Source organism: Platichthys flesus, chromosome 20 (assembly GCF_949316205.1).
Source record: "Platichthys flesus chromosome 20, fPlaFle2.1, whole genome shotgun sequence".
NCBI lineage: Eukaryota > Metazoa > Chordata > Actinopteri > Pleuronectiformes > Pleuronectidae > Platichthys > Platichthys flesus.
In genome coordinates, this window is record NC_084964.1 from 15,338,680 (window position 1) to 15,363,603 (window position 24,924).

At 42.9% G+C, this 24,924-nt stretch overlaps 2 protein-coding genes and 1 long non-coding RNA gene across 5 annotated transcripts in view; 2 read left to right on the forward strand and 1 right to left on the reverse strand.

The window, feature by feature from the left end:
* Positions 1-1,120: 1,120 nt before the first annotated feature.
* LOC133975888 (uncharacterized) lies at positions 1,121-4,434 on the forward strand. 2 transcript variants are annotated; one of them, XR_009924796.1, is made up of 5 exons: positions 1,121-2,120; positions 2,297-2,480; positions 2,791-3,081; positions 3,602-3,744; positions 3,930-4,434. It is a non-coding gene; the product is annotated as an uncharacterized LOC133975888 (long non-coding RNA). The 2 variants fall into 2 exon arrangements; XR_009924795.1 differs by having other exon boundaries at positions 1,131-2,120; positions 2,842-3,081.
* On the reverse strand, positions 4,087-22,252 carry nrap (nebulin-related anchoring protein). 2 transcript variants are annotated; one of them, XM_062413905.1, is made up of 43 exons: positions 21,982-22,252; positions 21,214-21,308; positions 20,979-21,066; positions 19,567-19,671; positions 18,735-18,842; positions 18,435-18,542; positions 18,232-18,336; positions 17,892-17,999; positions 17,691-17,798; positions 17,446-17,553; positions 16,977-17,093; positions 15,662-15,766; positions 15,424-15,531; positions 15,147-15,251; positions 14,964-15,062; positions 14,741-14,845; positions 14,490-14,597; positions 14,252-14,359; positions 13,974-14,171; positions 13,774-13,878; positions 13,599-13,697; positions 13,378-13,482; positions 12,550-12,657; positions 12,212-12,369; positions 11,609-11,762; positions 11,395-11,499; positions 10,151-10,249; positions 9,734-9,838; positions 9,535-9,642; positions 9,196-9,309; positions 8,920-9,117; positions 8,645-8,749; positions 8,320-8,418; positions 8,084-8,188; positions 7,890-7,997; positions 7,350-7,661; positions 7,157-7,261; positions 6,742-6,840; positions 6,539-6,643; positions 6,332-6,439; positions 5,841-6,152; positions 5,447-5,605; positions 4,087-5,149 (listed from the first exon to the last, which is right to left on the reverse strand). In XM_062413905.1, exons 1-43 carry the CDS (start codon positions 22,045-22,047, stop codon positions 4,856-4,858), a joined length of 5,421 nt encoding a protein of 1,806 aa, XP_062269889.1. In that variant the 5' UTR covers positions 22,048-22,252; the 3' UTR covers positions 4,087-4,855. The 2 variants fall into 2 exon arrangements, with proteins under 2 accessions (XP_062269889.1, XP_062269890.1); XM_062413906.1 differs by lacking the exon at positions 19,567-19,671 and having other exon boundaries at positions 21,982-22,251.
* A 795-nt stretch (positions 22,253-23,047) lies between these two features.
* Positions 23,048-24,924, forward strand: part of casp7 (caspase 7, apoptosis-related cysteine peptidase) — a gene marked incomplete in the record, with an annotated part of 7,296 nt that continues 5,419 nt past the window's right edge. The window contains 2 exon segments of the mRNA XM_062414223.1: positions 23,048-23,200; positions 23,415-23,574. Of these exon segments, the coding sequence (XP_062270207.1) occupies positions 23,441-23,574 (134 nt within the window).

The window sequence follows — 24,924 nt, forward strand, 5'->3', positions numbered from 1 at the left end:
ACTCCCACACTTTTGTGTTGCATGTGTGGTTGGACACACAACGGCTGAATCAGCTGAATATCAAACAGACTTTACACTGAACAAAGTCTGTCCTGCCTGATTGAACCAATAATCTCATGTTGCCTTTTTGGCACAGTTTTCAGCCGTGTTCTGATTTCTGTCAGTTCTCTACACGTGTACTGGGTTTGACCTGGTCTTGTTCATCCGAGGCCCTCCAACATTTATTTAGAGTTTAAAGATATTGTTTGAACACTATTAAAATGCTTGTGGTTATAAAATGATATCTGCAGAATTTGAACTATATATTTTCTCTGCATCATTTTCACTTCTAACTTCAGAGAAATGCTCGTCAGGATTAAATGTTTCTGGATAAAAACCCTCTACCAACCACATTACTTTTCACTTTCCTAAGACTATACATTGAATTAAATATTAATTAATGAATTAAATATTAGCACCTAAATGGCAGTTACCTATAGCACTTTGTCGTTTTTTTTTTTTTGAAGAGATTTTACTTTCTTGACTCTTGTTGAACTGAAGCAAAATATGGTGCACTGAACAGATTATGTAAATATGAATTGACAAAAATGTGAATATTGTGCATTGAATAGATAAAGTCACACAACTGCCTTTCTATGAGTATAATGCTCGTACATTCAACCTTTAACAGAAATAGCAAAAGCTAATAAATATGACCCTCCTGAGTGGGTGTCTTGGAAGATATCAGGGTGGTAGATCTCGGCTTACGTTTGTAATTCAAAAGTGTTCTTGGGCTCGAAAAGGTTGGTGATCACTGCTCTACACTTAGAGATTGAAGGCTTGTTCCATATTAAAGAGTGACTCTGCTTGTGTTGTGATATTAACAAGAGCCCCCTGGGAGTAAAGCACAGCTTCCGTCAGCAAGTTTGGTATTTTGTAGGGGAGAGCGGGGTAATGTGGGACATTTTTTACATTTGCACTCCTTTAGGCGCGCTAAACTGATATATCAGTAAAATTTACACATTTCCCATCAATTCAGGATGTTTCTAGCAATGGAAATGATCAGAATGTGTTCAGGACAAGGGGCAGTGAAAATATGATTGTTTTTATTCTCTTTGCCTCAGCTACTGCACCCCAGGCTACTGATTTTACTTTCCCTTTCTCTTTTTTCTTTATGAATCTTTTGAGGGTTGTCTTTTCAATATTTCTATCCCATTCAGCTTTTCTTAAGGACTTTTTTTCTTCCATGACCTCAGCGGCTGCACTCTCCATCTCTGCGAGGGGTGTTTGGCCCCAGGTTGTCTTCCTGGTGTAGTTTCTTGGCATGATGGCTTTTCTACAATGTTTATGACATTAAAAATAAAACATATATAATGTAATTTAACACTAAAATATGTTTAAGACTAAACTTAACTTGTGCTTCATGGTGGGGTAAAGTGAGACAGTGTCTCATCTGTGCCAATGTGACCTGTGGTCATGGTGACTGCATCATCAACCTCAAAGAAGCCCTGTTTTTCGAGTGCAAATGGACTTATAGTATATCCTTGGAATAGTAAGACCTACACTGGCATAACTTGTCATCCAGCCAGTAATAAGAATACATGAATATATTATTTTCTGGAAGCTGGTGAAAGGAGAACTTAGGAAGCACTCAAGAAAATCCAGAGTCCTCTCTACACATTGCATTATTTCTTTTTTTTTAATTTTAAACCACTGATTTATCATCTTAGGGGTACCAATACCTCAAATTAAATACCAGAAAGGCGTAACATATGGGCCCTTTAATGGCTTACAGGTATAATGTAATATACACGATATACATAATATATAGTGGCATATAGAGTAATTTGTGAGGATGGTCAAACATTCCTCAACAGTGATGACTGTGACAGAGGGCAAACACAAATAAATTATGCCCCTGAACCACTTTGCTACGGCCCTGCTCCCGTAACTATTATTTGTCTTGTCTGCGTCAGTGCCAGCATCTCCCTGTGAGCCCAACCCCTGCCAGAACGGAGGCGTCTGCATCCAAGGAGAACTACGCCAGCCCTGCACTTGTCCTGGAGGATTCACAGGGAGGTTCTGCGGAACTGATAAACATTATTTTAAAGGACGGATTATGTTTCAGTTTTTGTGTACAGGTATTTTGAGTTCACGAAAAATCCTCAAGACAACTTTGTCGTCTGCAGTTTATATTTTCTTTCTTTTCTTTTACATTCCCATACAGACTTATACCCTGAACTTATTTAACTTTTTCCATCTCTTTTACTTCTTATGAACTTTGTTTTAAACGGCACTGTCTGATCTTTTTCCACAGCTCCCACTGACTGTTACTCTGGGAATGGAGAGACGTACAAGGGAGTTGTCAGTACCACGGAGGACGGGGAGGAGTGTCTGGACTGGTTTAGACTGGACTGGACCAATTTCATCCTGCTGACCATAGGAGGTCCTCTAACCAAATACTCAGAGTTCAAAGACCTGGAACACAACAACCATTGCAGGTAACAGCACATATCATTTACCTACAATTTAGTTTTGTGTTTAATTTAGACTGAGATGTTTTAAACCTTTAACCCATCAAAAAGTTATTATTTACTATATTGAAGCAACACTATGCAACTTCTTTACCTTAAAACAGCAACTTCAAAGTTACTTTGATGATTTGTTGACTTTGAAAAAAGATGCCCCTTTCATTCCCTCTCCTCATCCTGTCTCTCTCTCTCTCTCTCTCTCTCTCTCTCTCTCTCTCTCTCTCTCTCTCTCACACACACACACACACACACACACACACACACACTCATTCACACATAGGCTCTTCATGTGTGTGTCCCTGTTGTCTTCACTCCTCTGTGGTTCCTGCAGGTACAGTCACTCCACCAATCTGACGAGACAACTCCCACCAGTTCTCCCAGTGTGGAATACCTGGTGTAATCAGCAAGATTATTTTGGGTCTGAGGTTCTGCCCGGATACATCCCCTGGCAGGTGTCTGTTCAGTCCAGACTTAAGGGTTCAACCGGCCTTTTTGCTGGAGGATGTGGTGGTATCCTGATCGGGTTCTGCTGGGTCCTCACTGCCGGCCACTATATGTAATCCTGGATTTGGTTTGTATAACTCATTAATTTTGTCATTTCTTTTATACATTTTGTCCCAGCTGGACACGAGTGTATCATCTCAGGATGGGGAGTTACCGAAACCAGTAATTAAATATTCATCAAGGATTTATAGGGATATATTGGCAGAAATTGAATATTAGAAGAATAAGAATGATGTTTTAATTAGTATTTACTCGACTGAAACATTGTTAGATTGTTCCCTCAGAATGAATCCTTTATATCTGCATTGGGAGTGGGATCTCTTCCCCGGAGTCAGACAAACCAAACACTGGCTTTATCGGGTTTTCAAGTTTTTGGGCGACATCCAGAATACTGAGGTTTAGTTTTAAAACATATTGTTGCTCCACTAACTCCTACACACAGAGCCTTTAATGCATTTCCTCTTCAGGGAAACGTTGACATTTGTACTGATTGAATACTGCAACAGTTTCTAACCAGTTAAATTTTTTCACATTCCTCAGCCAATTTATTTCTCCATAAAAATTCAGCTTTTCTCTCCAACTTTCAGAGAAGCTCAGTACAAAGCTGTTGCACGCTCGTGTTTTGCTGATATCTGACAAGGTATGCAGCACACCTCCTGTCTATGGAGATTTACTGGACGACAGCATGATGTGTGCAGGGACTCTGAAGGGAGGCGTAGATGCCTGTCACGTGAGTATCTTCATAGTGGTGCGGCATGTTAATTAAATACATATATCTGTATATATATATAAATATGAAATTCAAACAATATTATGTATAAACGTGTTTCTAGGTTAGAGTTTGGGCATCTGATCTTGGATGTTATATGTTCTCTACAGAAAATGTTATAATCCTAGCTCTCTGTGACTCTACAGGGTGACTCGGGCGGCCCGATGACGTGTCGGCAGAGTAGCACACACTACGTCTCTGGTGTGGATCGAAAGCAAGATCGACTGAGCTGAGAAACCGGACAAATCTGGCGTAGTTTAGGAAGAAAATTGGACAAAAGGTTAATTTGGCTTGAAAAAAAACTGAGAAAAAACAATTTAATTCATCAGCAATAAAACCAAGCATTTACTCTGAGTCCAGCTTTGAGTCAAAAGAGGCACCGTTATGAACTCACAAAGCGGAACCTGCCAGACAAAATGGAGATCACACATCATTTCAGTAGGACTGCACTTCTCTCTCTCGACGTACACCAGATGATCAAACCTTGAGAGAAAACTGTGTGGCTGCAACAAGGCTGCGTCTGTGCCTTGTCTATTTGAACTTACAGCATTAGTTTTTTATCTCGTCATGTAGAACATCTTACATCAATCTCCGGTACAGCTCCTTTTCCTCTTCTAAACTTCATCTCAATAAAAGCAACTGAAAACTTTCCATCCATCATTTAACACAGTATCACCTCGGCTTCACAACAATCTGTATTCTTCACCTGTAAACTGTCTGTGGAGGCACTTTCATGATCACATGTCACCTGCTGTCTTTGATGAAAAATAAAGGTGTTTTTTCCTACTCTGAATTCACTCCATACTTTATCCGTCCTTTTCATAACATACATGACAAGGCCTGTCCTGATTCAACATGCTTAATCCCCTTCTTCATCATCTCAACCATATTGCACAGATAATTGTTGCTCTTACAGTGTTTGACATTGGTTTGGCATCTCATGTAACTAGACTACAGAAAGTAATTTCACCAAAACATCACCCAACAAGAGAAACACTCAGTAAAAGTTCACCACACCTCCTGAGAGTGGTCGTCGTTAACGAACTCTGACGTGTAAAAAAACACGACAGATCTACGCGTCTTCTATCGCAGCAGCTTTACTGGACGACAGAGACGTCCTCACTGTGTTCTGGAGCGCGGCCGACGAGGCTGACGAGGCGGCGCTGGACTTCTTCTCCATGGACTTGAACGAGGTTGTGGTGGTGGAGGACTTCTTCTGCACCGTCTGAATGGTCTTCTTCCTGTTCACGTGAAGCACCTCCATGGCGTCCATGTTGATGCCCCGTTGGATCGTCTCGCTCGTCTCCACCTGCTCTGAAGCCTGATGCTGCTGCTGCTCTTCCTCCATCTGCTGCTGGTGATGCACCTGAAAGTGTTATATCTCATTTTTAAAACTTGCACAGAGGGGCGGTGCAACAGAGGTGGCAAGGTAAGCATCACCAGGGGCCCCTGAGCTGAGCAGCGGATTTATATTAGTCCACAACAACGACAATATTTGTGAGATTCATTAAATTCCATGATAGCTTCTGTAGAGGAGGCCGCAATGAAACCATGGTCGGTAAACCACCTAACACGGCCCGAACATAAGGTCCCCCATTTCTCCTGGAACACTCCTATCTGCATGCACACTGTTGTATATATACACAAATCCACCATCTCTCACCATCATCATCATGTGCTGGTACTTTGCGATGGCCTCCTCAGTGGTGACCCCCTCGGCAAATCCCAGCTCTGCAGCCCGGCGGGCGAGCTCGACCTTGTGGGAGCCGGGAGGGGTCCAGCCCACTCCTCTGGTCTGGTTCAGGTCGGATTTGTAGTTCACCTGCAACAAGACGGAGCAACAATGAGGGTTCAACCTCACATGGCTCGAATCGGGTGAAGGACAAATACATGTACTTGGATGCAGTGCTGACACCCTCTCGCCATATATCAACTTAAAGTCATCTGCTCTAAAGGATGAATTAAACTGTTTGGGAGAACCGGAGAAAAATGAGCTATGAGGTTGTGTTTTATAACTTTCTAGTTTTATATACTTTCACGCTTCCACCAGGACTTACGTCGCTCTGCAGCTTGTAGGCCTGCTTGGCGTGCTTGACGTTGAGCTGCTCGGCGTCACAGGTGTAGTCGTGGAGCTTGTGGCGGTAGGTGAGGTTGCTGGCCTGAGCCTGGCTCTTCTTGGCCAGCAGGAACTCGGGCTGGTCGGCGTGCATCTTGTACTGGCCTCGGTCCTCCTTGGACTGGCGTTTGTACTCCAGGTTGCTCTGGAGTTTGCTGGCTGCCAGAGAATGCACCATCTTGGGGTCGTCCTCCACGCAGCGCAGCCCCACCTGCTGGCCCTTCTCTTTCTGATGGGACTCCTTGTAACGGAACTGTTGGAGGGAGAAAGTGATACAAAATAAATGGATGTGTAAATATAAATCTCAGGAATGACTTTCTGTCGATATATTACACAGAAAGTGCAAGGAGCCAGATTAAGACAAATAAAAGGTGCATATACAGCTGAGGAATCTTAATTTGCGACTCAGATCTTGTGACAAACTGAACTCACGTCACTGGCGATTTCTCTGGAGGCCTTGGCAGTCTGGAAAGGAATGGCGTCCAGCCTCAGGTCGTAGCCCAACGTCTTCACCTGCTCCCCAGACGCCTTGTACACTTTCTTCAAGGGTAAAGAAATCAGACATTTGTTTTTTTTTCCCATATCGATTTACTTTTGCCTGTATTTAGGATTGTGAGAAGCATCTTGGGAGCGACTTACATCACTTATCTGCTGGGCGTTAATCTTGGCTCTCACAAAGTCGGGATCGTCTGAGTGTAAGGTGTATTTGTGCATGTCATCATCCTTCCCTGCTTTGTACAGCCTCTGCAGTCGAGAGAAGACACGAGCAGGACGTCAACATACAGCTTGAATAACACTGACAATTGGTGTTCATGTATTTGTTACGGATGCTAGGGCTGTACCTCACTGCACTGCTGATAGCTCGTCTTGGCATGGACCATATCGGGAGAGTCGGCCACTGAGGTGAACTTCAGACTGTCCGGCAGCTGGCGATACTTCTTCTGCACGAAGGAAAACGACAGAGACTTTCACAGCAGGAAATAGAAACTGCTGAGACTTGAGTCATCGAAGACTTTTAGATTTAGACCTTCATGTAAAAGAGTAACAGTTACTAAGTAGATGACGAGTATTACTTGAAAAAATTGAAACGTGATAACAAATGTTTCGATATTTTTGCTCTCTGGTCATATTTTATATCACTTAATTCAAGCTTAGTTATATCCACAGGCATCTATAAGCATTAGCTTCTGTCGGAGACTTTTAACACACTGTATATTGTTTACACAAATTATTTTGTTTAATTTCCCTCATACTCACATCACTTATAAGATCTCCAGCTTTCTTGGCCGACTCCATCTGAGGTGCACCCACTCCGTCCCAGGCCACTCCTTTCATGAAACTGAGGTCCGACTTGTAGAGATTCTAGACACAAGTCAAAAAAGCGTTTGTCAGCAGTTTGTCTTATTGGCATCGTCTGTCATCTTCTCTCTCTGCAGCTCGTCCCGCTCACCTCGCTCTGCAGGTCGTACGCCTTCTTGGCCCATTTGACCTTCATGTCATCCGGGAGCACCGTGTACTCGTGCAGCCTCGTCCTGTAGTCCTGCTCGCTGGCCAGGGACTGGGCGTTCTTAGCCGTCACCAGGTGAATCATGTCGGGGTTCAGGTGGTACTGACCGCTGGTGGTCAGCGCGTCCCTGCGGTACTCCTGGTTGCTGGCCAGACGGCCGGCCTGCAGGCAGTGAAGGAGAAGTGGGTCCTCCAGGACGCTTTTGCTGCCGATGTGTTTGCCTTTGTCCAGCACGTGGTTGTGTTTGTACTTGTACTGCGGAGAGGCGGAGGATGCAGCTTCAGTTTTAGACCAACACAAAGCAACAGCTACACTTCCTGTTAGAATCCAGTACAGGATGCACACGTTTTAAACTCAGGAGGGTGTCGATTAGACTCTGTTTTAAAAGGTTGTCGTTTGTTGTGGTATTACATTCTTCGTATGCTATTTAGTTGGATATTTTCAATGAATATTTTGGTGTGTAAGACAAGGTTTGTGTCTCACATCACTGGCGATGCCTGTGGAGCTCTTGGCAGCCTGGAAGGGGATGTCCTGCATGCTGAGTTTGTAGCCCTGAGCCCTCAGCGTGTGCCAGGACTCTCTGTACTTGACCTGCATCAGAAAGGCAAAGAGCAAATCGTCAATAACCTCGGAGGGAAGTCGTTCTGTGTTTTTAGAGTCACAGGAAGTAACGATACCTCGCTGAAGTTGGCTGCGTTGATCTTGGCCTGTGTGATCTCTGGTCCCTGAGACGTTAAAGTGTAGTTGTGTTGGTCGTTCACACTTTTCTCTTTGTACAAGCGCTGCGAGGGAGAAGCAAAACACCTTTCTTTAATATCATTATCAGAGGCTGTATACAAACGGAATATGTCATGCAAAACGACAAAATAGGAGAAGTTCACGAGACAAGAAGTAAAACTGATAAGCTCCTCACTTCATTTGTGATCTGTCCGCTGAGTTTGGCGTGGACGATATCTGGAGAGTCTGCGACAGACGTGTGCTTGAAGCTGTACGGCTGCTGACGGTACTTTTTCTGTGGCAGAAGAAAAAACAACCGAGTTAGTCCGTCAGTTTTGTTTTAGGAGATCTAGATTTAGACCTTGTATTTTGAACAAGGTGATTATTCATCAAAATCCAGAAATATGACCCGATTACAGAGTGTCCTGGAGATTGGGACCAGGCAGGCAGCTCATTGCACCGTATGTGCACTAACATTGATTAAGTGCACAAATACAAACAAAGCCCAGAGGACGTCTCACATCACTGATGAGGTCGGTGGCCCTCTTGGAGCCTTCGATCTGCACGGCCCCTGTGGCGATCCAGGCTGCACCGCGCAGGTAGTTCAGGTCGGAGCGGTACACTTTCTGCGACAGACGCGAACATCACAAATACACATTTCTTAACAATAAGAAAAACTATTCAAATGTCAAATTCAACAATACAATTAAAACCTATGAAACTAAGAAGATCTTGAGACAATTTTAGACCAATTTGTTAAAGATTTGAGTCTAATGCCCCGTTCCGTCCCTCTCACCTCGCTCTGCAGAGCGTACGCTTTCTTGGCCGCCAGCACCTTCATGTCGTCAGGCAGAGACGTGTACTGATGCAGGGTGAGTCTGTAGTCCTGATCGCTGACCAGCGACTGAGCCTTTTTGGCGTGGGCCACCTCCATCATGTCCATGGGCAGATGGAACTTTGAGCGCTCCTTCGCTGAATCCTGCCTGTATTTAATCTGAGAGAGACGATCGGTTATTTGTTGGTGTCGCTGCTCTTTCTCAATATTGTCAGTCAAGTCAGAGCAAGAACTCACATCACTCTGCAGCTTGGTGGCCTGGACCGAGTGAGCCATGTTCATATCATCCTGCAGCCCCTTCAGCCCGATCATCTTCCCTTTAGTCCTCTCAAATTCCCCTCTGTACTTTTGCTGAAATGACACAACAATGACACAAACTTAGTAAAGTGAGACGTTTAAAAAATGTCTAAGATGTTGTCTGTGTAATTTCTTTAACTATCTATTAAGACCACATCGCTAAGATCTGTATAACCTAATATGAGAGGTAATATGAAAATAAACGATTACAAATGACAAAAAGAGAAGTTTGCTTTTCAAGTCGTGGTTAAAAAAAATGTTTATCTAATAAGTTCTCACATCACTGAGGATATCCCCAGATACTCTGGCAGATTGGAAAGGGATGGCATCCAGACGCAGCTTGTAGCCACCGTCGCGTATCTTAGTCCACGATTCCTTATAGCGGCTCTGAAAACACACACACACATCAATAGAGTCAGTTCCACATAGTAACACACATTGTGTAAGTGTTAGTTTTTTAAAACGTGTCGTCTTTTACCTCGCTGATGTTCATGGCGTTGAGCTTGGCCTGCACCATCTCAGGCAGCTCTCCACTGAGGGTGTAGTTGTGCTTCAGGTTTTCCCCCTTCTCCCTGTACAACCTCTGTAAAAGGAGAAAGCAGGTGTTGTCAGATTATAATCTATTGTTTATGATGGCCAGCTCACAGTTCAACTGGTTTGACTGGGGTCTTTCTGTGTCGAGTTTGGCTCCAGACGAACAACCATTAACACTAATGATCAATTTGACCCCAATCTGCCTGAGTAACATGCACACTTGACCCAGGAAGAGCGTTGACTCAGACCTGGAAACTTCTTTCTGTGAGGCAACAGTGCTGCCCCCCACCCCCCCACACACCCCCGCGCCGCCCTGCATAAGATATAAATGACTGAGAGCACAGATGAAACTTGAGCTTACATCAATGGCCAGTTTGTTGCTGAGTTTGGCTTGGACCATCTCTGGGGTGTTTTCGACACTGGTGAACTTCACAGCGCTCGCGTCCTGGCGGTACTTTTTCTACAGGACAAAAATAAAATACCAGCGTGAGGAATCAAGAAAGTCAAGGTGCGATAGAGCCATGAAAAACTGGTGCTATCACAAGCTACACAAAATATGCATCAAATTGAAAGAAATCGGAAGTTAGCAGGTCAGTTTGTACTTTAATTATAGAGACGTACATGCATAGACACGTAGAGACTGAATGATGAACTTGAGGCTCTGATTCTATTCGTGTTCCTCCTGTCGTTTCAGGGTCTAATGTTGGGGGGCGCTGAGCGGAACGACCCCTTAAAATAAGTGGCTGCTTATGAGAGGGTTATGAATAGAGCCTGGTGTTACAAAGTCCTCACCAGATAGGTCACGTATAAATCTTTATATATCAGTTGCCAGCATTTAAACATAGATGTATAGGAAAAGAGAGGTGTCAGATTTTGAAACAAATATATACATTTCAAATGTAAGTGGGAACAGGTCAGAGAACATTATGGGAATTCATTATATTCATCAAAATTATTATTAGACATATATCATGTTATCTCATGTCAAAAAAACAATGTTTTCTCCTTTTAAATAGGAACTGATTATAATTACACGTGTTTTTCGGGGGTTGGGAGGTTTCAGTAGCACAGCTGCTGGTTTTCTGTGTGGACATTGTGCGGCGGGAATATCTGCAGACCAACAAGCTCTAAAGGAAACTGGACACTCGGCTTTATGGAGACGCCTCGCAGCTTTCCGAATAACTGACACGTCCCGGCCCCCCCGCGTTTCCTCATCTGCCTTTCTGAAAAAACTGTACGGACCCAGGAACTGAATAAATGTGGTAAAAAGAGAAACTGAATTCAAAACGAACTAAGTGGAATCTATATTCAGTCCGGCCTCGTGTCAGAGCTGCGGCCTCGTCCACACACTTGACCCAGTTTCCAGAGAACTTGAATGAACTTGAATGAGCGGCTCTTTAAATTCATTCTGACCTCAGCTGTAAACCTAGATATGCGACATGTTGCACAATCACCTTCTCTGCGCTAACGTCGCCACATACTTATCATAGTTATTAACACTTCAAACATACAGGGCTGTGGGTTAGTGTTAAACCGTGTATTACATCCCAATCGCTTTCGGGCTGATTTCATCAATGCATGCTGGGTGACGGGGTCGGAGGTTACCTCGCTGACGAGCGCTCCTGCCTTCTTCGCCTGCTGGACGTCCAGAGACTGCGAGGCCTCCCAGCCAACGCCCTTCATCCAGTTCAGATCAGACCTGTACAGTTTCTGAAGACACGCATTCACAAGAGAGCCTTTTCAATCTCAAGCGCCAATTTCCAGGGGACAAGTTGCCATAAAAGAACCTGTTGCTCGAATTTCAAACGATGAGACTTACATCGCTCTGCAGTCCGTAGGCTTTCTTAGCCCAGGCCACATTCATGTCCGTGGGCAGCGTAGTGTAGTCATGGAGGAACGTCCTGTAGTTGGTCTCGGTCGCCAGGTCTTGAGCCTTCTTGGCGTGGCTGATGTTCATCATGTCCAGAGAAACACTGAGGAGGAGATTCAATTCATCAAGTGAGGAGTCTAACTGCTGATGTGCTGATGAGAGCGGTTTGTTTCATGTTATCATTTCCAATCGGTTTTGTAAGTCAGTTAATAATTCAGATATAACCTTTAGAATAAAGGTTGCCTGTTATTTAAGAAGATGTTTATGATTTTCTGAGGCACTTATTCCACTGGAGGTTCGAGGACACTCAGAGCACAGACAGATAATGAGGTCTTAATGATCTTGTTAATGACATATCCATTCACACTAAGTGGATTTGTGACAATGACAAACCACTTCACACCTTTGTCTGCTTTTTCTTTAAACCTGCCTCAAATAAGAATTTCCCTGCTCGACCGTCAGATATTCATCTTACACACTTTAACTTTATTCGCCTGGTGATCAGATGAAGACGAGTGTGAGAGATGAAGATTGGAGAGTTGTTTAACTCACTTGTATTTGGTCTTTGTGTCCTCGTAGTTTTTCTTGTAGTATTTGCCGCTCTGCAGTTTGGTGGCCAGAGCAGAATGGGCCATCTGAGAGTCGTCACTGACCGACTTAATACCGATCACCTTGCCTTTGTTCTTCTCATATTTCTCCCTGTATTTGACCTGCGAACGGACATTAACGATATTAACAGTCCAACCAAAAAGCATGTTTTCTACTTAGGTTATGTACTAAACAGCAAAATTCCAGTTTAAGAGTAAAACCGACCTTATTGCATTAATAAAAAAACAAATACTCCTCAGGGCATTCTTATAGGTACAGAGCATTTCATTTGAATAACTCACGTCACTGGCCAGGTCGCTCTTGGCTCTGGCTGTGAGAATAGAGAGAGAGTCCAGACGCAGCTCAAAGCCTTTTTCTCTCTGCTTCTCCCATTTGCTCTTGTACACTTTCTAGAAAAATACATTCAGAGTCACCCAACATGTTCAGTAAATTAGTTATTATTTGTAAATTCATATTTTCCCCAGACTTAAGCTTAAAACCCATTTTATTATGAACGTAATACAATGGTACTTTTTGATTCCTCAATTACAAAGACCAGCACAGCTTTTGTTAATATATGGGACTAAATTGTTTTGTAAAATAAATAAAAAGGTACTTTTATGGTTGTATCTTTATAGTATTTGTATCTACTTTCCAAGAAGGCAAAGTACTTTTTAAACACATAGTTGTGTGAAGTTGTTCAGTAAATTTCCACATGCAAAGCAAATTGCTCATGAATAATCTTTATTGTGTCGAAATCAGATCTAAAGCACCAAAGCCACTTAAACCCCAAAACAAATAAAGTGGATTTTCAGAACGAATCTAATTGTCCTAATTTCTAATTGATGGACTGAGTCCTCGGTTGATGAACTTTATTTTGTGCCTCATGGGGACACTCAAGCCTTGAACAGAGGAATCCAATAAATATACATTATCAGTCCACAAGGTAACGCCACGATATTTAGAAAAACTGATCAGATGTTTTACACATAGGAAGATAGATTTTCTTAGCCGTTCTAGTTTGATAGTTATGGAATTAGGAATTGTTTCCAAAATAGTGTCTTAAGCAATGACATTTATGTATTTAAACTCTTTCTACACAATGAAGCTCTTGTATTTGCCGGTCTTACCCCACTGAGGAGGCTAGCGTTCGCCTTTGCTTGTAGGAACAGCGGCTCGTCATTCTTCATGGTATACTGGTGCATCATCTGCTCCGTGTTGGCTTTGTACACCAACTGGAAATCAGACACAGATATATATATAGATATATAATGTATATAAATATAAAGTGATCGTGCACCATGAGTAGATGTACATGACTTGGATGTGCAGCTCTGGAGTGAAACCTTACGTCGCTCTGCAGCTCTTGGCTCTTCTTGGCATGTTTGATGGAGAGGTCGTCCGCCACATGGGTGAACCTGATGCTGTCGGCCTTCTGACGATATTTAGTCTGAAAGAGGACAGGCGGTAGATAAACAGTCTGTCTATTACATTAATAAGTACATGCGAGTGATAATTGTACTTACATCAGTGAGCTGATCTCCAGCTTTCTTGGCCTGGGTTATGTTCATACATCCTTCGCCATCCCAGCCCACCCCCTTCATCCAGTTCAGGTCTGAGCGATACTGGTTCTGCAGAGCAAAGGATGAAAGGAGTCATTAAACTGATGATGTTTACTATGAGTGATATAAATGACTGGGGTTCATCCCTTCCTCCTGACTCTTACCTCGCTCTGCAGGGAATAAGCCTTTTTCGCCTGCTGGACCTTGATGTCGTCCGGCATCACGGTGTAGTCGTGGAGCTTTGTGCGATAGTCCAGGTCGCTGGCGAGGGCCTGAGCCTTCTTGGCGTGGCTCAGGTTGATCATGTCCATGGGAAGCGTGTATTGGCCCTGGCTCTCCTTGGAGCCCTTCTTGTACTCAATCTGAGGTGATGAATGATAAAAGATCAAATTGAGTGTGACCATCCTGTAACTTCCTGTAATCCCCGATGAAATTAACTCACGTTGCTGCTCATCTTGGCCACTTGAAGAGAGTGCAGAGTCTTGGAGTCGCTCGTGTTGAACCCAACTGCCTGGTCCTTGTTCTTCATGTAGCTCTCTTTGTATTTAATCTGAAACAAATGCCGGCCCGATTTAATTTAATTTGCCTGCTATTACACCCGATTAAACCCACTTAGCTTGGGGCCCAACCCCCGTCAGATTGTATCTGCTTGTAGCGGAGAGGAGCGTGTGTTTGCTTACATTACTGGCGAGGTCTCTGGACGCTTTGGCCGCTCTGACACTCAGGTCTTCATTGCCGATGTCGCAGGCCTTGGACTTGGACTTCTCCCACTCCTCTTTATATTTAATCTGGAGAGATGAATGTGGAGTGTCAGATTTATGAGAAGCAACTTGCTGTGACTATGTGTGAATTAGTTTGTGTGCACGTGTGTGTGAATTAGTGTGAACACAGGCCTGTGCATGCGAGTGTCAGAAGGCGTCTTTTAACTTACACCGCTGCACAGAGCCGCGTTGGCTTTGGCGTTTTTGATTTGGGGCAGATCCTGGGACAGTGTGTACTGGTGCTTCGTCTTCTCATAGCCTGCTTTGTAATTCAGCTACAGGTGACATGAGAGAGAGAGTCAGCTCAGGGCTTATAAGTACAGAGTGCAGCTGAAAAGTGCTGAGGAGGGGGGTTTTAATCAAACTGCATGTTTTTATAATAGTTTTACTCACCTTGCTGACAAGCTGAGCGTTTTTTCTGGCCAGAACAATCTCAGGCGTGTCCGTCACTGACTTGTACTTGACCTGGTCGATGTGTTGCCTGTAGTTCTTCTGCAGCCGCGATGGAAAAAACATTTGTAATAAAACAAAAGTACGATTTGGTAAAAAGGGACGAAAAGGTTGAGGTGAACTCACGTCTTTCAGGGGGTCGAGCTTCCTTTGGCTCTGGTAGCCTGGTGTGAGGGTGGCTGGGTAGTTGTATTCACCCTGCTCCTGTTCACAGCCTTGTTTGTAAGAAATCTACAACATACAAGAAGATGATATATTTGAAATCACTGGTTTTATAAATAAGCTCTTATCAACCTAATGGAAAAGAAAGTATTTATGCAAATAATGAATGCAATATTTAATTTGTTTAGTATTTTAGTGTTTAATCAATTAGAATGAATTGAATTACTAATGACAAACTTACATCACTCGCCAATTTCCTGGCCTTTATAGCGTGCATGGTCGTCTTATCAATGCCGGACTCTGCGTAGTGTCCCTTCATATCACTGATGTACTTCTCTTTGTACTTGTTCTGTCAACGATGGAGGAAGATTGAAGAAAGCAAATGAGCATCCAAAACTCTCCACTAGTAAAAGTGGCAAACAAGTTATGTTCATTGCTGTTGTGTTGTCTTGCTGCATAATTGTGAAAGAGAAACTTACGTCACTGGTGAACTTGGCGACTTTAGCAGCATTATGAAACTGTGGCGTGTCACAGAAATTGATGCTGTGACCTTTGGTGTTCTCCAGGTCCTTCTTATACTCCACCTGTTCCAAAAATACGTCAAATTACAGCAACACTACATAACTTTTTCATATAACAGCGCCCTCTGCAGTCACACGGGGGATAACGTGAGTAGTCCCATTCATTTTACCCATGATCCCCGGCTTTCTGAATTAGCGTAACAGCCGCTGTACCAAACACACCAAACTCTATTTAGAATCCGTTTCTTCGCTGAACACTGGAGATAAACCCTTAAAGGTCTTTTTAAGTGATCTACCGTTCAGCATCACTCTTTAAGGCTCTGAGCCGGATTCTCCCCATTGAAGCTGCGACTATCAGCCAGTTACACACAGGTGTCCCGGGTGAGGAGTGAGAATAAAAGAGGAAACATTCTCCTCATTCCAAGTCAGTGAACCACGACACTAAACTGGAAGCTGCTATTTTAAGGTAGAAAAAGATGGATGGTGTTTGAGCTTTGTAACATTTTTTTGGTGCTAATCCCTCATGGCACAGTTGTTCCATTGCATGTTATGTGCTAAATATACATTCTACAAGTGCCTGCAACTAATCAGTCACCGTCACCGAATCCATCATAACTCAAGAGTCAGCAGAGCAAAGCTGAAATACTAATGACGCTTTACTGAGCTTAACAAGGACACCAGCATGACACTGAAAATACCACGCGGGGGGGGATTTGTCAAGTAAATATAAGAAAAGCAACCGTTGAGTTGGAATTATGTCATGGAAGCCCCACAACCTTGAAGGTGAGCTGTAACCCCACCGGACAGGCATGTCAGACATGCTGAAAATGTAGATTGAGTGGCTACATGTCTGCAGGACTCTGACTCAGTATGTGCAATATTAGAACACACACACACACACACACACACACACACACACAAACATACATACATCAAGGTGACGATGAGGATGACGATACTGTTTTTCTTCATCGAAGCATCCCCATTTGCAACATCATATAATGTTGTACAACAGACAAATGTACATGAATTAACTTAACTTAAGACCTTACACACAAACACACAAACACACACACACACACACACACACACACACACACTGAGAAGCAGGATTTGTTAGTGGAAATGCTTTGTCGTAAACTTTATCATAGATTTAACAGTATTTATAAAAGCCGCCTCCTGGATGACTCAGAGTTACAGGAACCAGACGGAGGTTAAAGTGAGGATTTGGTGTTTACTGCTTTGAGGGTCTGACAGCCTATAACAAACTCACCTCACTGACAAGCTTGTTAATCTTTCGGGCGTTCATCAGAGCCAGATTGTCCTCGGATGTCAGACTGTGGAAGTGCGAGGCGCCCTTCATCTTGCTGAGGTCCTTTCTATACTTCAGCTGCAAAGGGGGTAAACAATGATTTAGTGCGTACACAATAGGAGGACAACATATAGTGTTACAGCAGGATCAGGAGATTAGACACACACACACACACACACACACACAGAGTCTAATTCTGTCAGGTTGGAGAGTTTAAAGCATGACAACATGGGGACGTCTTGTCGTTGTTGTCCCTCATTTATTCTGCCCAGTGACGACAAGGCCAGAAGCTGCAGCTCTAACACACGACGTTCACAACTGATCCTGGGTACACTTAATCTCCCAGTGTGCGGGAGTTCACACGCTCCAGCCTCGACAACAGTGACTTCTTGTCAAGGATCTATTGTGTGTCGGTGAAGCTGTAACTCACATTACTCGCATTCTCCTGGGCCTTTTTTGCCAGACAATAACCAGGAGTGATCATCGCAGGGAAGCTGCCTTTCCCTCGCTGCTGCTCGTACCCTTCAGTGTATGCAATCTGCAAACAGGAGAGCACGTAAAATAATCAATCACACATGGTCCACAACATATAAGTAATAAACGCTATTCGGAAAGCCCCGTAAACTATTTTCGTTCATGGACTGAGGTGAAAAACAGGTTCAATCACTTCCTTACCTGGCTGAAGTTCTCTGCGTTTTCCCTGGCGTGAGCTGACTCAGCTACTCCAGCCTCAGTGCTGGCTTTCCCCTTCATCTCCTGTTCGTAAACCTGGCGATACTTAATCTGGTTGGATGTAAAAAAAAAAATTATCACAGCTACGTAGCAGTGTTTGCATGCATATAAGTGCATTTTTTTTAATTTTATTTTGCAGCTTACATCACTGGCTTGCTCAGTGGCCTTCTTTGACATCATGTATCCTGGTGTAAGATGAGCAGGGAAACTGCCCTTGCCTCTCTGCTGCTCATACTCTTCAGTGTAGGCATACTGTGGGAAGAGAGGCAACGATTCAGGGAAACAGGATTGACTGTTGCAACTGACAAAAAAGCTTGTGTTTCATAATGATCTCAAGTTAAATAAAACAAAGGCTTAAAGGAGACTGATTAGTTTTAACTTTACAGACCTTTTACATAGACGACAAAATCTATATAACGTAGTAAAGAAAGAGAAACTGAAAAAGCATCACAAGTCACAAATACAGGCTGAATGAAAGACTTACGTCGCTGACAATTTGACCCTGTTTCTTGGCCAGAAGCACCTCTGGAGGGTCAACAAATGTTGTGTACTTTGAAACTCTCTCCTCGTGTCCTTTTTTATATTCCACCTGCAGAGAAACAAAAAGAAAGGAACACTCGAATGCGGCTCATCGAACTCCTCACAGAGTCACACTGACCACTGATGGACAAACTCTTCTCCACTTACACTACTGGCCAAGGTGTTGGCATTCTTAGCCGTCACGTAACCTGGTGTGATCATGGCAGGGAAGCTTCCTTTTCCTTTCGACTGTTCGTACTCCTCAGAGAACTTCACCTGTCACCCGACAAACTTAGTCAGGACATTTGGCCGACACTGGGAGGTTAGTTTACACAGTGCCTCATCAAATAAGATCACTCTCTGACCAAGATTTGAAAATGATAAGTTAGAGGTAGAGTTGCCTCTTTAATGATGAAAAGAAAGGAAGTAACTGAATATTCTAATGAATCTACTTGAGGGAATACTCACATCCATGAGGGCCTTCTGTTCCTGAGACACCGTCACTATATCCTGGCTGCTCACCGTGCCTGAATACCACGTCTGCTGCTGTGAGAACTCAGACTGAGACTGAAAGGTCTGTCGGGATGTTAAAAAACAAACCGGATCAATATCAGATATTCACAGGTTGTAGTTTGTTAAATCAGCCATCTAATCCTGAGTACTTCTTCAGTTATCAGCACTAAACTAACAACTGACCATATACTAATCCTTTACCACATAGAAGAGGGGGAAACACTTTATAACCGTCCTCCATGATCACTGAATTCCTTTACCTTCGAATTCTTCCCTGATCCCATAAAATGTTGATAATTTGAAGAACTTACTTAGTCATTTGGAAAGTAGAGGGATACTGGGCATTGGGAGTAGGTACATTTGCTTTGTATAGTAATGACAATAAGTAAAATATATATTATGATAAGTATATTAATGATAAGTAAATATAAATTTGCAATTTGTGTTATTTCCACCAAGGAGGTTATGTTTTACCCCTGTCTATATGCTTGTTTGTTTATTATTATGCTGTAAAGACAATTGATGGAAGGATATGTTATGGGTCAGGGAAGAACCCATAACCTTTTAATATTTTTTGATGAAAGAAAAAACAGGTATGTTTAGAGGAATGATATTTAAAGATTTGGTGAAGGTACAAATAAAACTAATGGAATTAGTTGTTGGGGCTTGGCGGAGGTTTGCACTCCGCCATTAGTGCCATTCTAGTCTTCTGAGTAAATGTAAAGATTTGTGATGGGAACTCTCTTTAACTACGTGCAAGAGGCCAGTTGCTCTACCGGGAGCTCACCTGGCTGGCCATCTGTTTGGCTAGCAGAGCCTTCTCCAGCTCCACGGACCTCGTGTCACAGTGGAAGCTGGACATAAAGCGCTCGCCATCTTCCCGATACTTCAGCTACAAGTGCACACAGACGAAAAGCATTAAGCCAAGACCAGCACACATTGGCACACTTACATGCTCGACAGCAGCGGTGTCCTCTGCAGCAACCAGTTTGGTGGTGGGATGCACAGAATTTTAACAGGTAACAAAAACAGCCGGCCTGGACTGATAAGACCTTGACTCCAATGATTCTGTTCTTATGTAATTAGACCTGCACTGCTCATGCTTAAAAAGATAATTAGAGCGCTGTTATTAATACCTGATCTTTAATCAAAATGAAACTGAGAGGAAAGATCGAGAATAGAGCAATAAGTGATGAAACTCTGAGCTGTTTGCTGATGATCCTGAAGATGTATATGAGATCAGATTTATCGCAGGAGGTGTAACCCAGATGATGAGTGTTTTCTCTGGAGCATCAATGCTAAAGGGCAAACATCGAACATGCTACACAAGCTTCTATCATGATAAACAGGATGTTGAAATATGTTCAATATCCTGTTTAAAGCCCACAGTTTAAAACTCAGTGAAACAAGCTTAAAAAATAATAAAAACAAAAGCATGGCTTGTAAACTAACATGGTTTAATTCACCCAAAGCTCAGTCTTATTTCCCTCCAGTGGCTGACAACAGTAGCCTGATGAGCTTGCTCGCCTGCTGCCAACATAAGCACACGAGCATTGCATGACCTCGTGGACGCAGACAGACGGAGACAGACGACAGCAGGTGGCCGGGCAGAGGAGAGGAAGGGATGTGAGTCTGTTTGTCCTGACGTATAATTTTAGCCGGCTGAGGCATAGCGTGGGCTCAGCAGAGGGGTTGTCTCGCCTCAGTCACGGGCCCAGAAATAACCCGAGCCCCGCTCTCCATTCCACACGGCTGCCGTCACCGCGGACTCGGAGCAGCAGTCCTCCTCGTAAGGAGGCAGTGAGGCATTTACAAGAACACAGGGTCGGATCTTGAACTTTCTGACTATATGAGGGTTAATAGGCTAATAGAACGAAAATAGAGAAAGGCAGAATTGTCCAGTTCCAACAGCATTTTGGCAATTTTAAAACAATGTGCCCATGCAAAAGTATAACATCAGTTTACTTAAATACAGGTTTATGTCAATTCTGCTGTAACGCATCCATCAATGCCTTCTTTTCAAAAACAACAATGATCTAAACCAACACAATGCCTGCTATGAATAGAGGCGTCCACAGTAATCCCTGCAGTCCAACCAATGATGAATGATCTCCCATGCCTTTAACAGACTCTGAGCAAGGCCGAAAGGTTTCACCTTGTGTTGTAGCTTCTGTGTTTTTACGTGTGACGTCATCTTACCTCACTGCTCGCCTTGCTCTGCTTCTTTGCGTTGATGTTGACCGGGGTCTCGTAGACGCTGGTGAATGTGTTGTTCCTGGGATTGTGTCTGCAGGTGAAGAGATATGGAAATGGATTTCATTTTAAAATACCCTATTTTGAGTTTATGGGAATATGTACCAGAGAAAACTGAGATTTTTGATCAGTTTTTGGGGAATTTGCCCCAGCTTTTTTTTACACCATCAGGTGTACTTACACAGAGCAGTATGGCCGCTTCTTGTGGCTGACAAAGTTATTGGCGGTGAGGACCATCTTACAGACGTCGCAGTGAAAACACGCTTTGTGCCAATTCTGACAAAAGAAAATCACATAAACAAAATCTTAACTTTCAATCTCAAACTTTTTACATATTGCTTCAAAAGGTCAATTTATAATTTATCGTGTAAGGAAGAGAAAATCTCTACAACTAGGACGGGCAATTTTAGACTTTAAATTAACTGGGTCCAAAATAACAGCAGCGATCACAGCTCAACTTCCAAATGGACCCGCTGACTTGTCAAATGCAGATTTCATGTCACTGTAAAAGTGATAAAGTGTCTCGACCAGTTTTAGATGCTCCAATCCATAACAAATAAAGTTTACACACATGTTTTGTGTGTTGTATTTGACTGAAAGAAATAGTTAAGTAGATTGAAAAAAGAAAAATGTTGGACCAACTTTTAAAAAATTACTTCATTTGGTAGCAGAGAAATTCCTTTTTTGTTCAAATACATGCTGAAATGCTATTTTAACACAATTGGTAATTATTTACCAATTATTATTTTTTATGTGTTACCAATTTGGAAGTATTTTAAAGTAGAAATAAACAATTAAACTATCTTTTCATTGTAACTTACATGTTGGTATTTTACGGTTGTTTGCATTTTTCTGTCAAGTACATGATCAAATGTCCCCCACCTACACTAGTTTTACACACAACACACATCCCCAGACACTCGTTCCTCTCAGGATCTTCGGCTGTTACCTGGTCAATGCAGTTGATCTTCTCAGCTGGGTACACCACAAACCTACACCTGGCACAGGACTGCATGATGTATGCTTGTCCTTTTGCCCAAAAGACTTCAGAACAAAAAAATATCAAACGAAAAAGGGAACTAGTGTGAATTCCCTGTCACACACGCAGGCCAACAGAAGCTAAGCGGAGGATCAGGCAGTGACTCCTCAGCAGTCGTGTGTCTCTGATGCTGGTAAAAGTAGCTCTGGGACTGTGAAAGTCTGTCACTGTCTCTTACATGACACCATGTCCTGTGATGGACCAACCCCCTCCCATGCCCCATCCTGGTGGAGGGCTGGCTGAGCCCAGCTGTCTGGTCTGCAGGAGGAGAGAGAGAGAGAGCGACAGAGTGACAGAGAGTTCAGATGTCACTGTGTATGAGTAATGATCCTTAGTTGGACTGCGAGTTCAACTTCTGGCATCTGACCAGATGAAATAGGTGAGTAACACGTAGTTTTTAGGAAGGTGTTTATTCATTGATGATTTGAGGAGGTGTGAGTTGAAGAGCAGATAAAGTCACTTACGTGGCACAGAGGAGAGATTCTGTTATTTATTCAACTCTCATTATGATGAATGGGGTGGACTAAATAATAAAAACACCTGCAAGTCTATTACATAGAACGGCACATCTCCAAAATGAAAGATTTAAATCAGCGTCTCTCTGAAAGATTCAACAAGAACTCCAAAGTTACTATACTTAGCTTTGTTTTATTATTGTGTAAGCTTTATATATATATATATATTGAATATTGTACCCAGTGGATATGAATAAAAGTTTAAATTGCATTCTTCTACATCATGATTATTACAGAAGTCTCCAAGGAAATAAAACTTCTGAACAGATTTAGTGTATTTTTTCACTGTGGCAGGTGTTTTGCTTCCGGAAACCAGGGATTGTGGGTAATATCTTCTGTTCCGTTGCATGTCCTAATTGTTTTTGACGTGGATCCCGACGGAAGTCATTACCACACGTGCCGGAAGGGGGCGCTGGTGCTCAGTGACAGGGACACAGCGCTGCTTTAACAGGGACACCTGGCAGCCCGGGGCAATGACGTAATGACGCACAGACGTGAAGTACTTTCGCTTTCTCAAGTTTTCGGGAACAGAAACTCGGCGACAACCGCGAAGACGGAACCTAAAACCCACTCATTTTAACACCACAGCTCCTCAACACAACACAAACAACAACGTGAGTCCATGACAAAGTGTTTTGAGTTCAAGCGAGCGAGTCTTGGTTCGAACCGACTTGTTTTTTCTCAGCTAAAAAACAGCTCAGCTAGCAAAGTAAGGTGCGACATAGAACTCAGGTGAGTTACTAGCTTACTCTTAATGTGGCTGGGTAGTGATAAATAATGCGTTAAAACCACGTTAGCCTCAGCGCAGTTGTTTGTAAACCCGCGTAGAAGCTTAAAACGTGTGATGACCGCAGATGGCTGAAGGACCCCCGGAGACCACCGGACTGGAAGATGGACCAGAGGAGGAGGAGGAGGAGGAGGAGGAGGCGGCGGGAGACGTGACAGACGCCAAACCTGACCGCAGAGGAAGGTTCCTGCTGTTTAGGAGGTGACTTCCTTGTTTACATTATTTTAATCTACTGGACCTGCAAAGGGAAACACACACACACACACACACACACACACACACACACACACACACACACACACACACACACACACGCACACAAACACCTGAGTGGGAAGCAAGTAGAGGCATGTGTAGTTTGTGCCTGGGGGAATTGAATTGTTTGAATCCAGTTTGGCAGGCTTTGGATTGGGATGATGCATGTTTTCACAGCTTGGTTAGTGTGAGGATAGTTTTATTTCAAGGTTAAAAACAAGATCTGTATCCATGCACATTCTCAAACCCACTATGATACACTTGTGATGGACGTGATGGTACTTTGAACTTGTCACAGGACAAACACACACACACACACACACACCACACACACACACACCACACACGATGTTGAGCAAACACATACTTGCTTTGAGGGAAATAAAATAATCTCTATTGTTTTACGTCGTGTGAGACTTAAAAACAGAGTAGCAATAGTGTTCATATTCAAACATGTACATTATTATTATCATTACCACCTCAACATTCAAACAGTGATGTAAATATAGTTTTAGCAAAAAAATATTAAGATTTAGAATTATGGTTCCAAACAATGCACAGGATCCAGAATCATGGGAGCCCGTAACCAAACTGGTGCATTGTTCTTTTGAATGTGCCGGACTGTGCACTGATCCCCATCTGCAGTACAACAACATTATAAGGAGTTAGTGAAGTGTCCCCTTCAGATAAGTCACAGACTTTGAGTGGTGGCCTTCTGTATTAACTGTCTTTGCTGTAAAACAAACTTGAAAAAATAAGAAGGAAATGTACACTACCCTTGATTTGACACATAAACCTAGTTTTTAATCCTAAAGTATATTTGGGACTAGTTTCAGTCCTCAAGTGGCTGCTTACTTTTAAACTGTACTACAGCAGGGCCTTACAAACCAGTTTCATTGAATAGGCTCATGACAAAGCCTCCAGTCCAACGTTCACTGATGGGAGATCTGTTTTATTCCAGTCTGACTCACAAGGTGGCACTGTGACCCTTTGTAGTAGAGGAACACTTCTCACACAAGTTTCTCCCAGACAAAGCCTGTGTCCTCAGTAGGGCAATACACAGCTTTACCTTAAATAACATGGGAATAACGTGGGAATAACATTAGATGATGTTTTATTCTATCCTCAAAAACTACAAAACATAAGCATTTCTAAGATAGAGTTTCTTAGATGCTGGATTTATGCTAATTTAAGTTTTTATTTTTAAATCAAATTGTTTAAATACAAAAATGTCATAGTTTATCAATCCATTTGAGGTTTTCAAAAAATGTGAATCTGCTGAATGGTGCTTATTTT

Excerpts from the sequence above, each read along its gene's own strand:
- nrap (XM_062413905.1), bottom strand. The coding sequence starts at position 22,047 with ATGCAGTCCTGTGCCAGGTGTAGGTTTGTGGTGTACCCAGCTGAGAAG. Across the intron at positions 21,309-21,981 it reads AGATCAACTGCATTGACCAG|AATTGGCACAAAGCGTGTTT; the intron begins GTAACAGCCGAA and ends TTCTTTTGTCAG. Across the intron at positions 10,250-11,394 it reads CAGGAGCGCTCGTCAGCGAG|AAAAAGTACCGCCAGGACGC; the intron begins GTAACCTCCGAC and ends TTTGTCCTGTAG.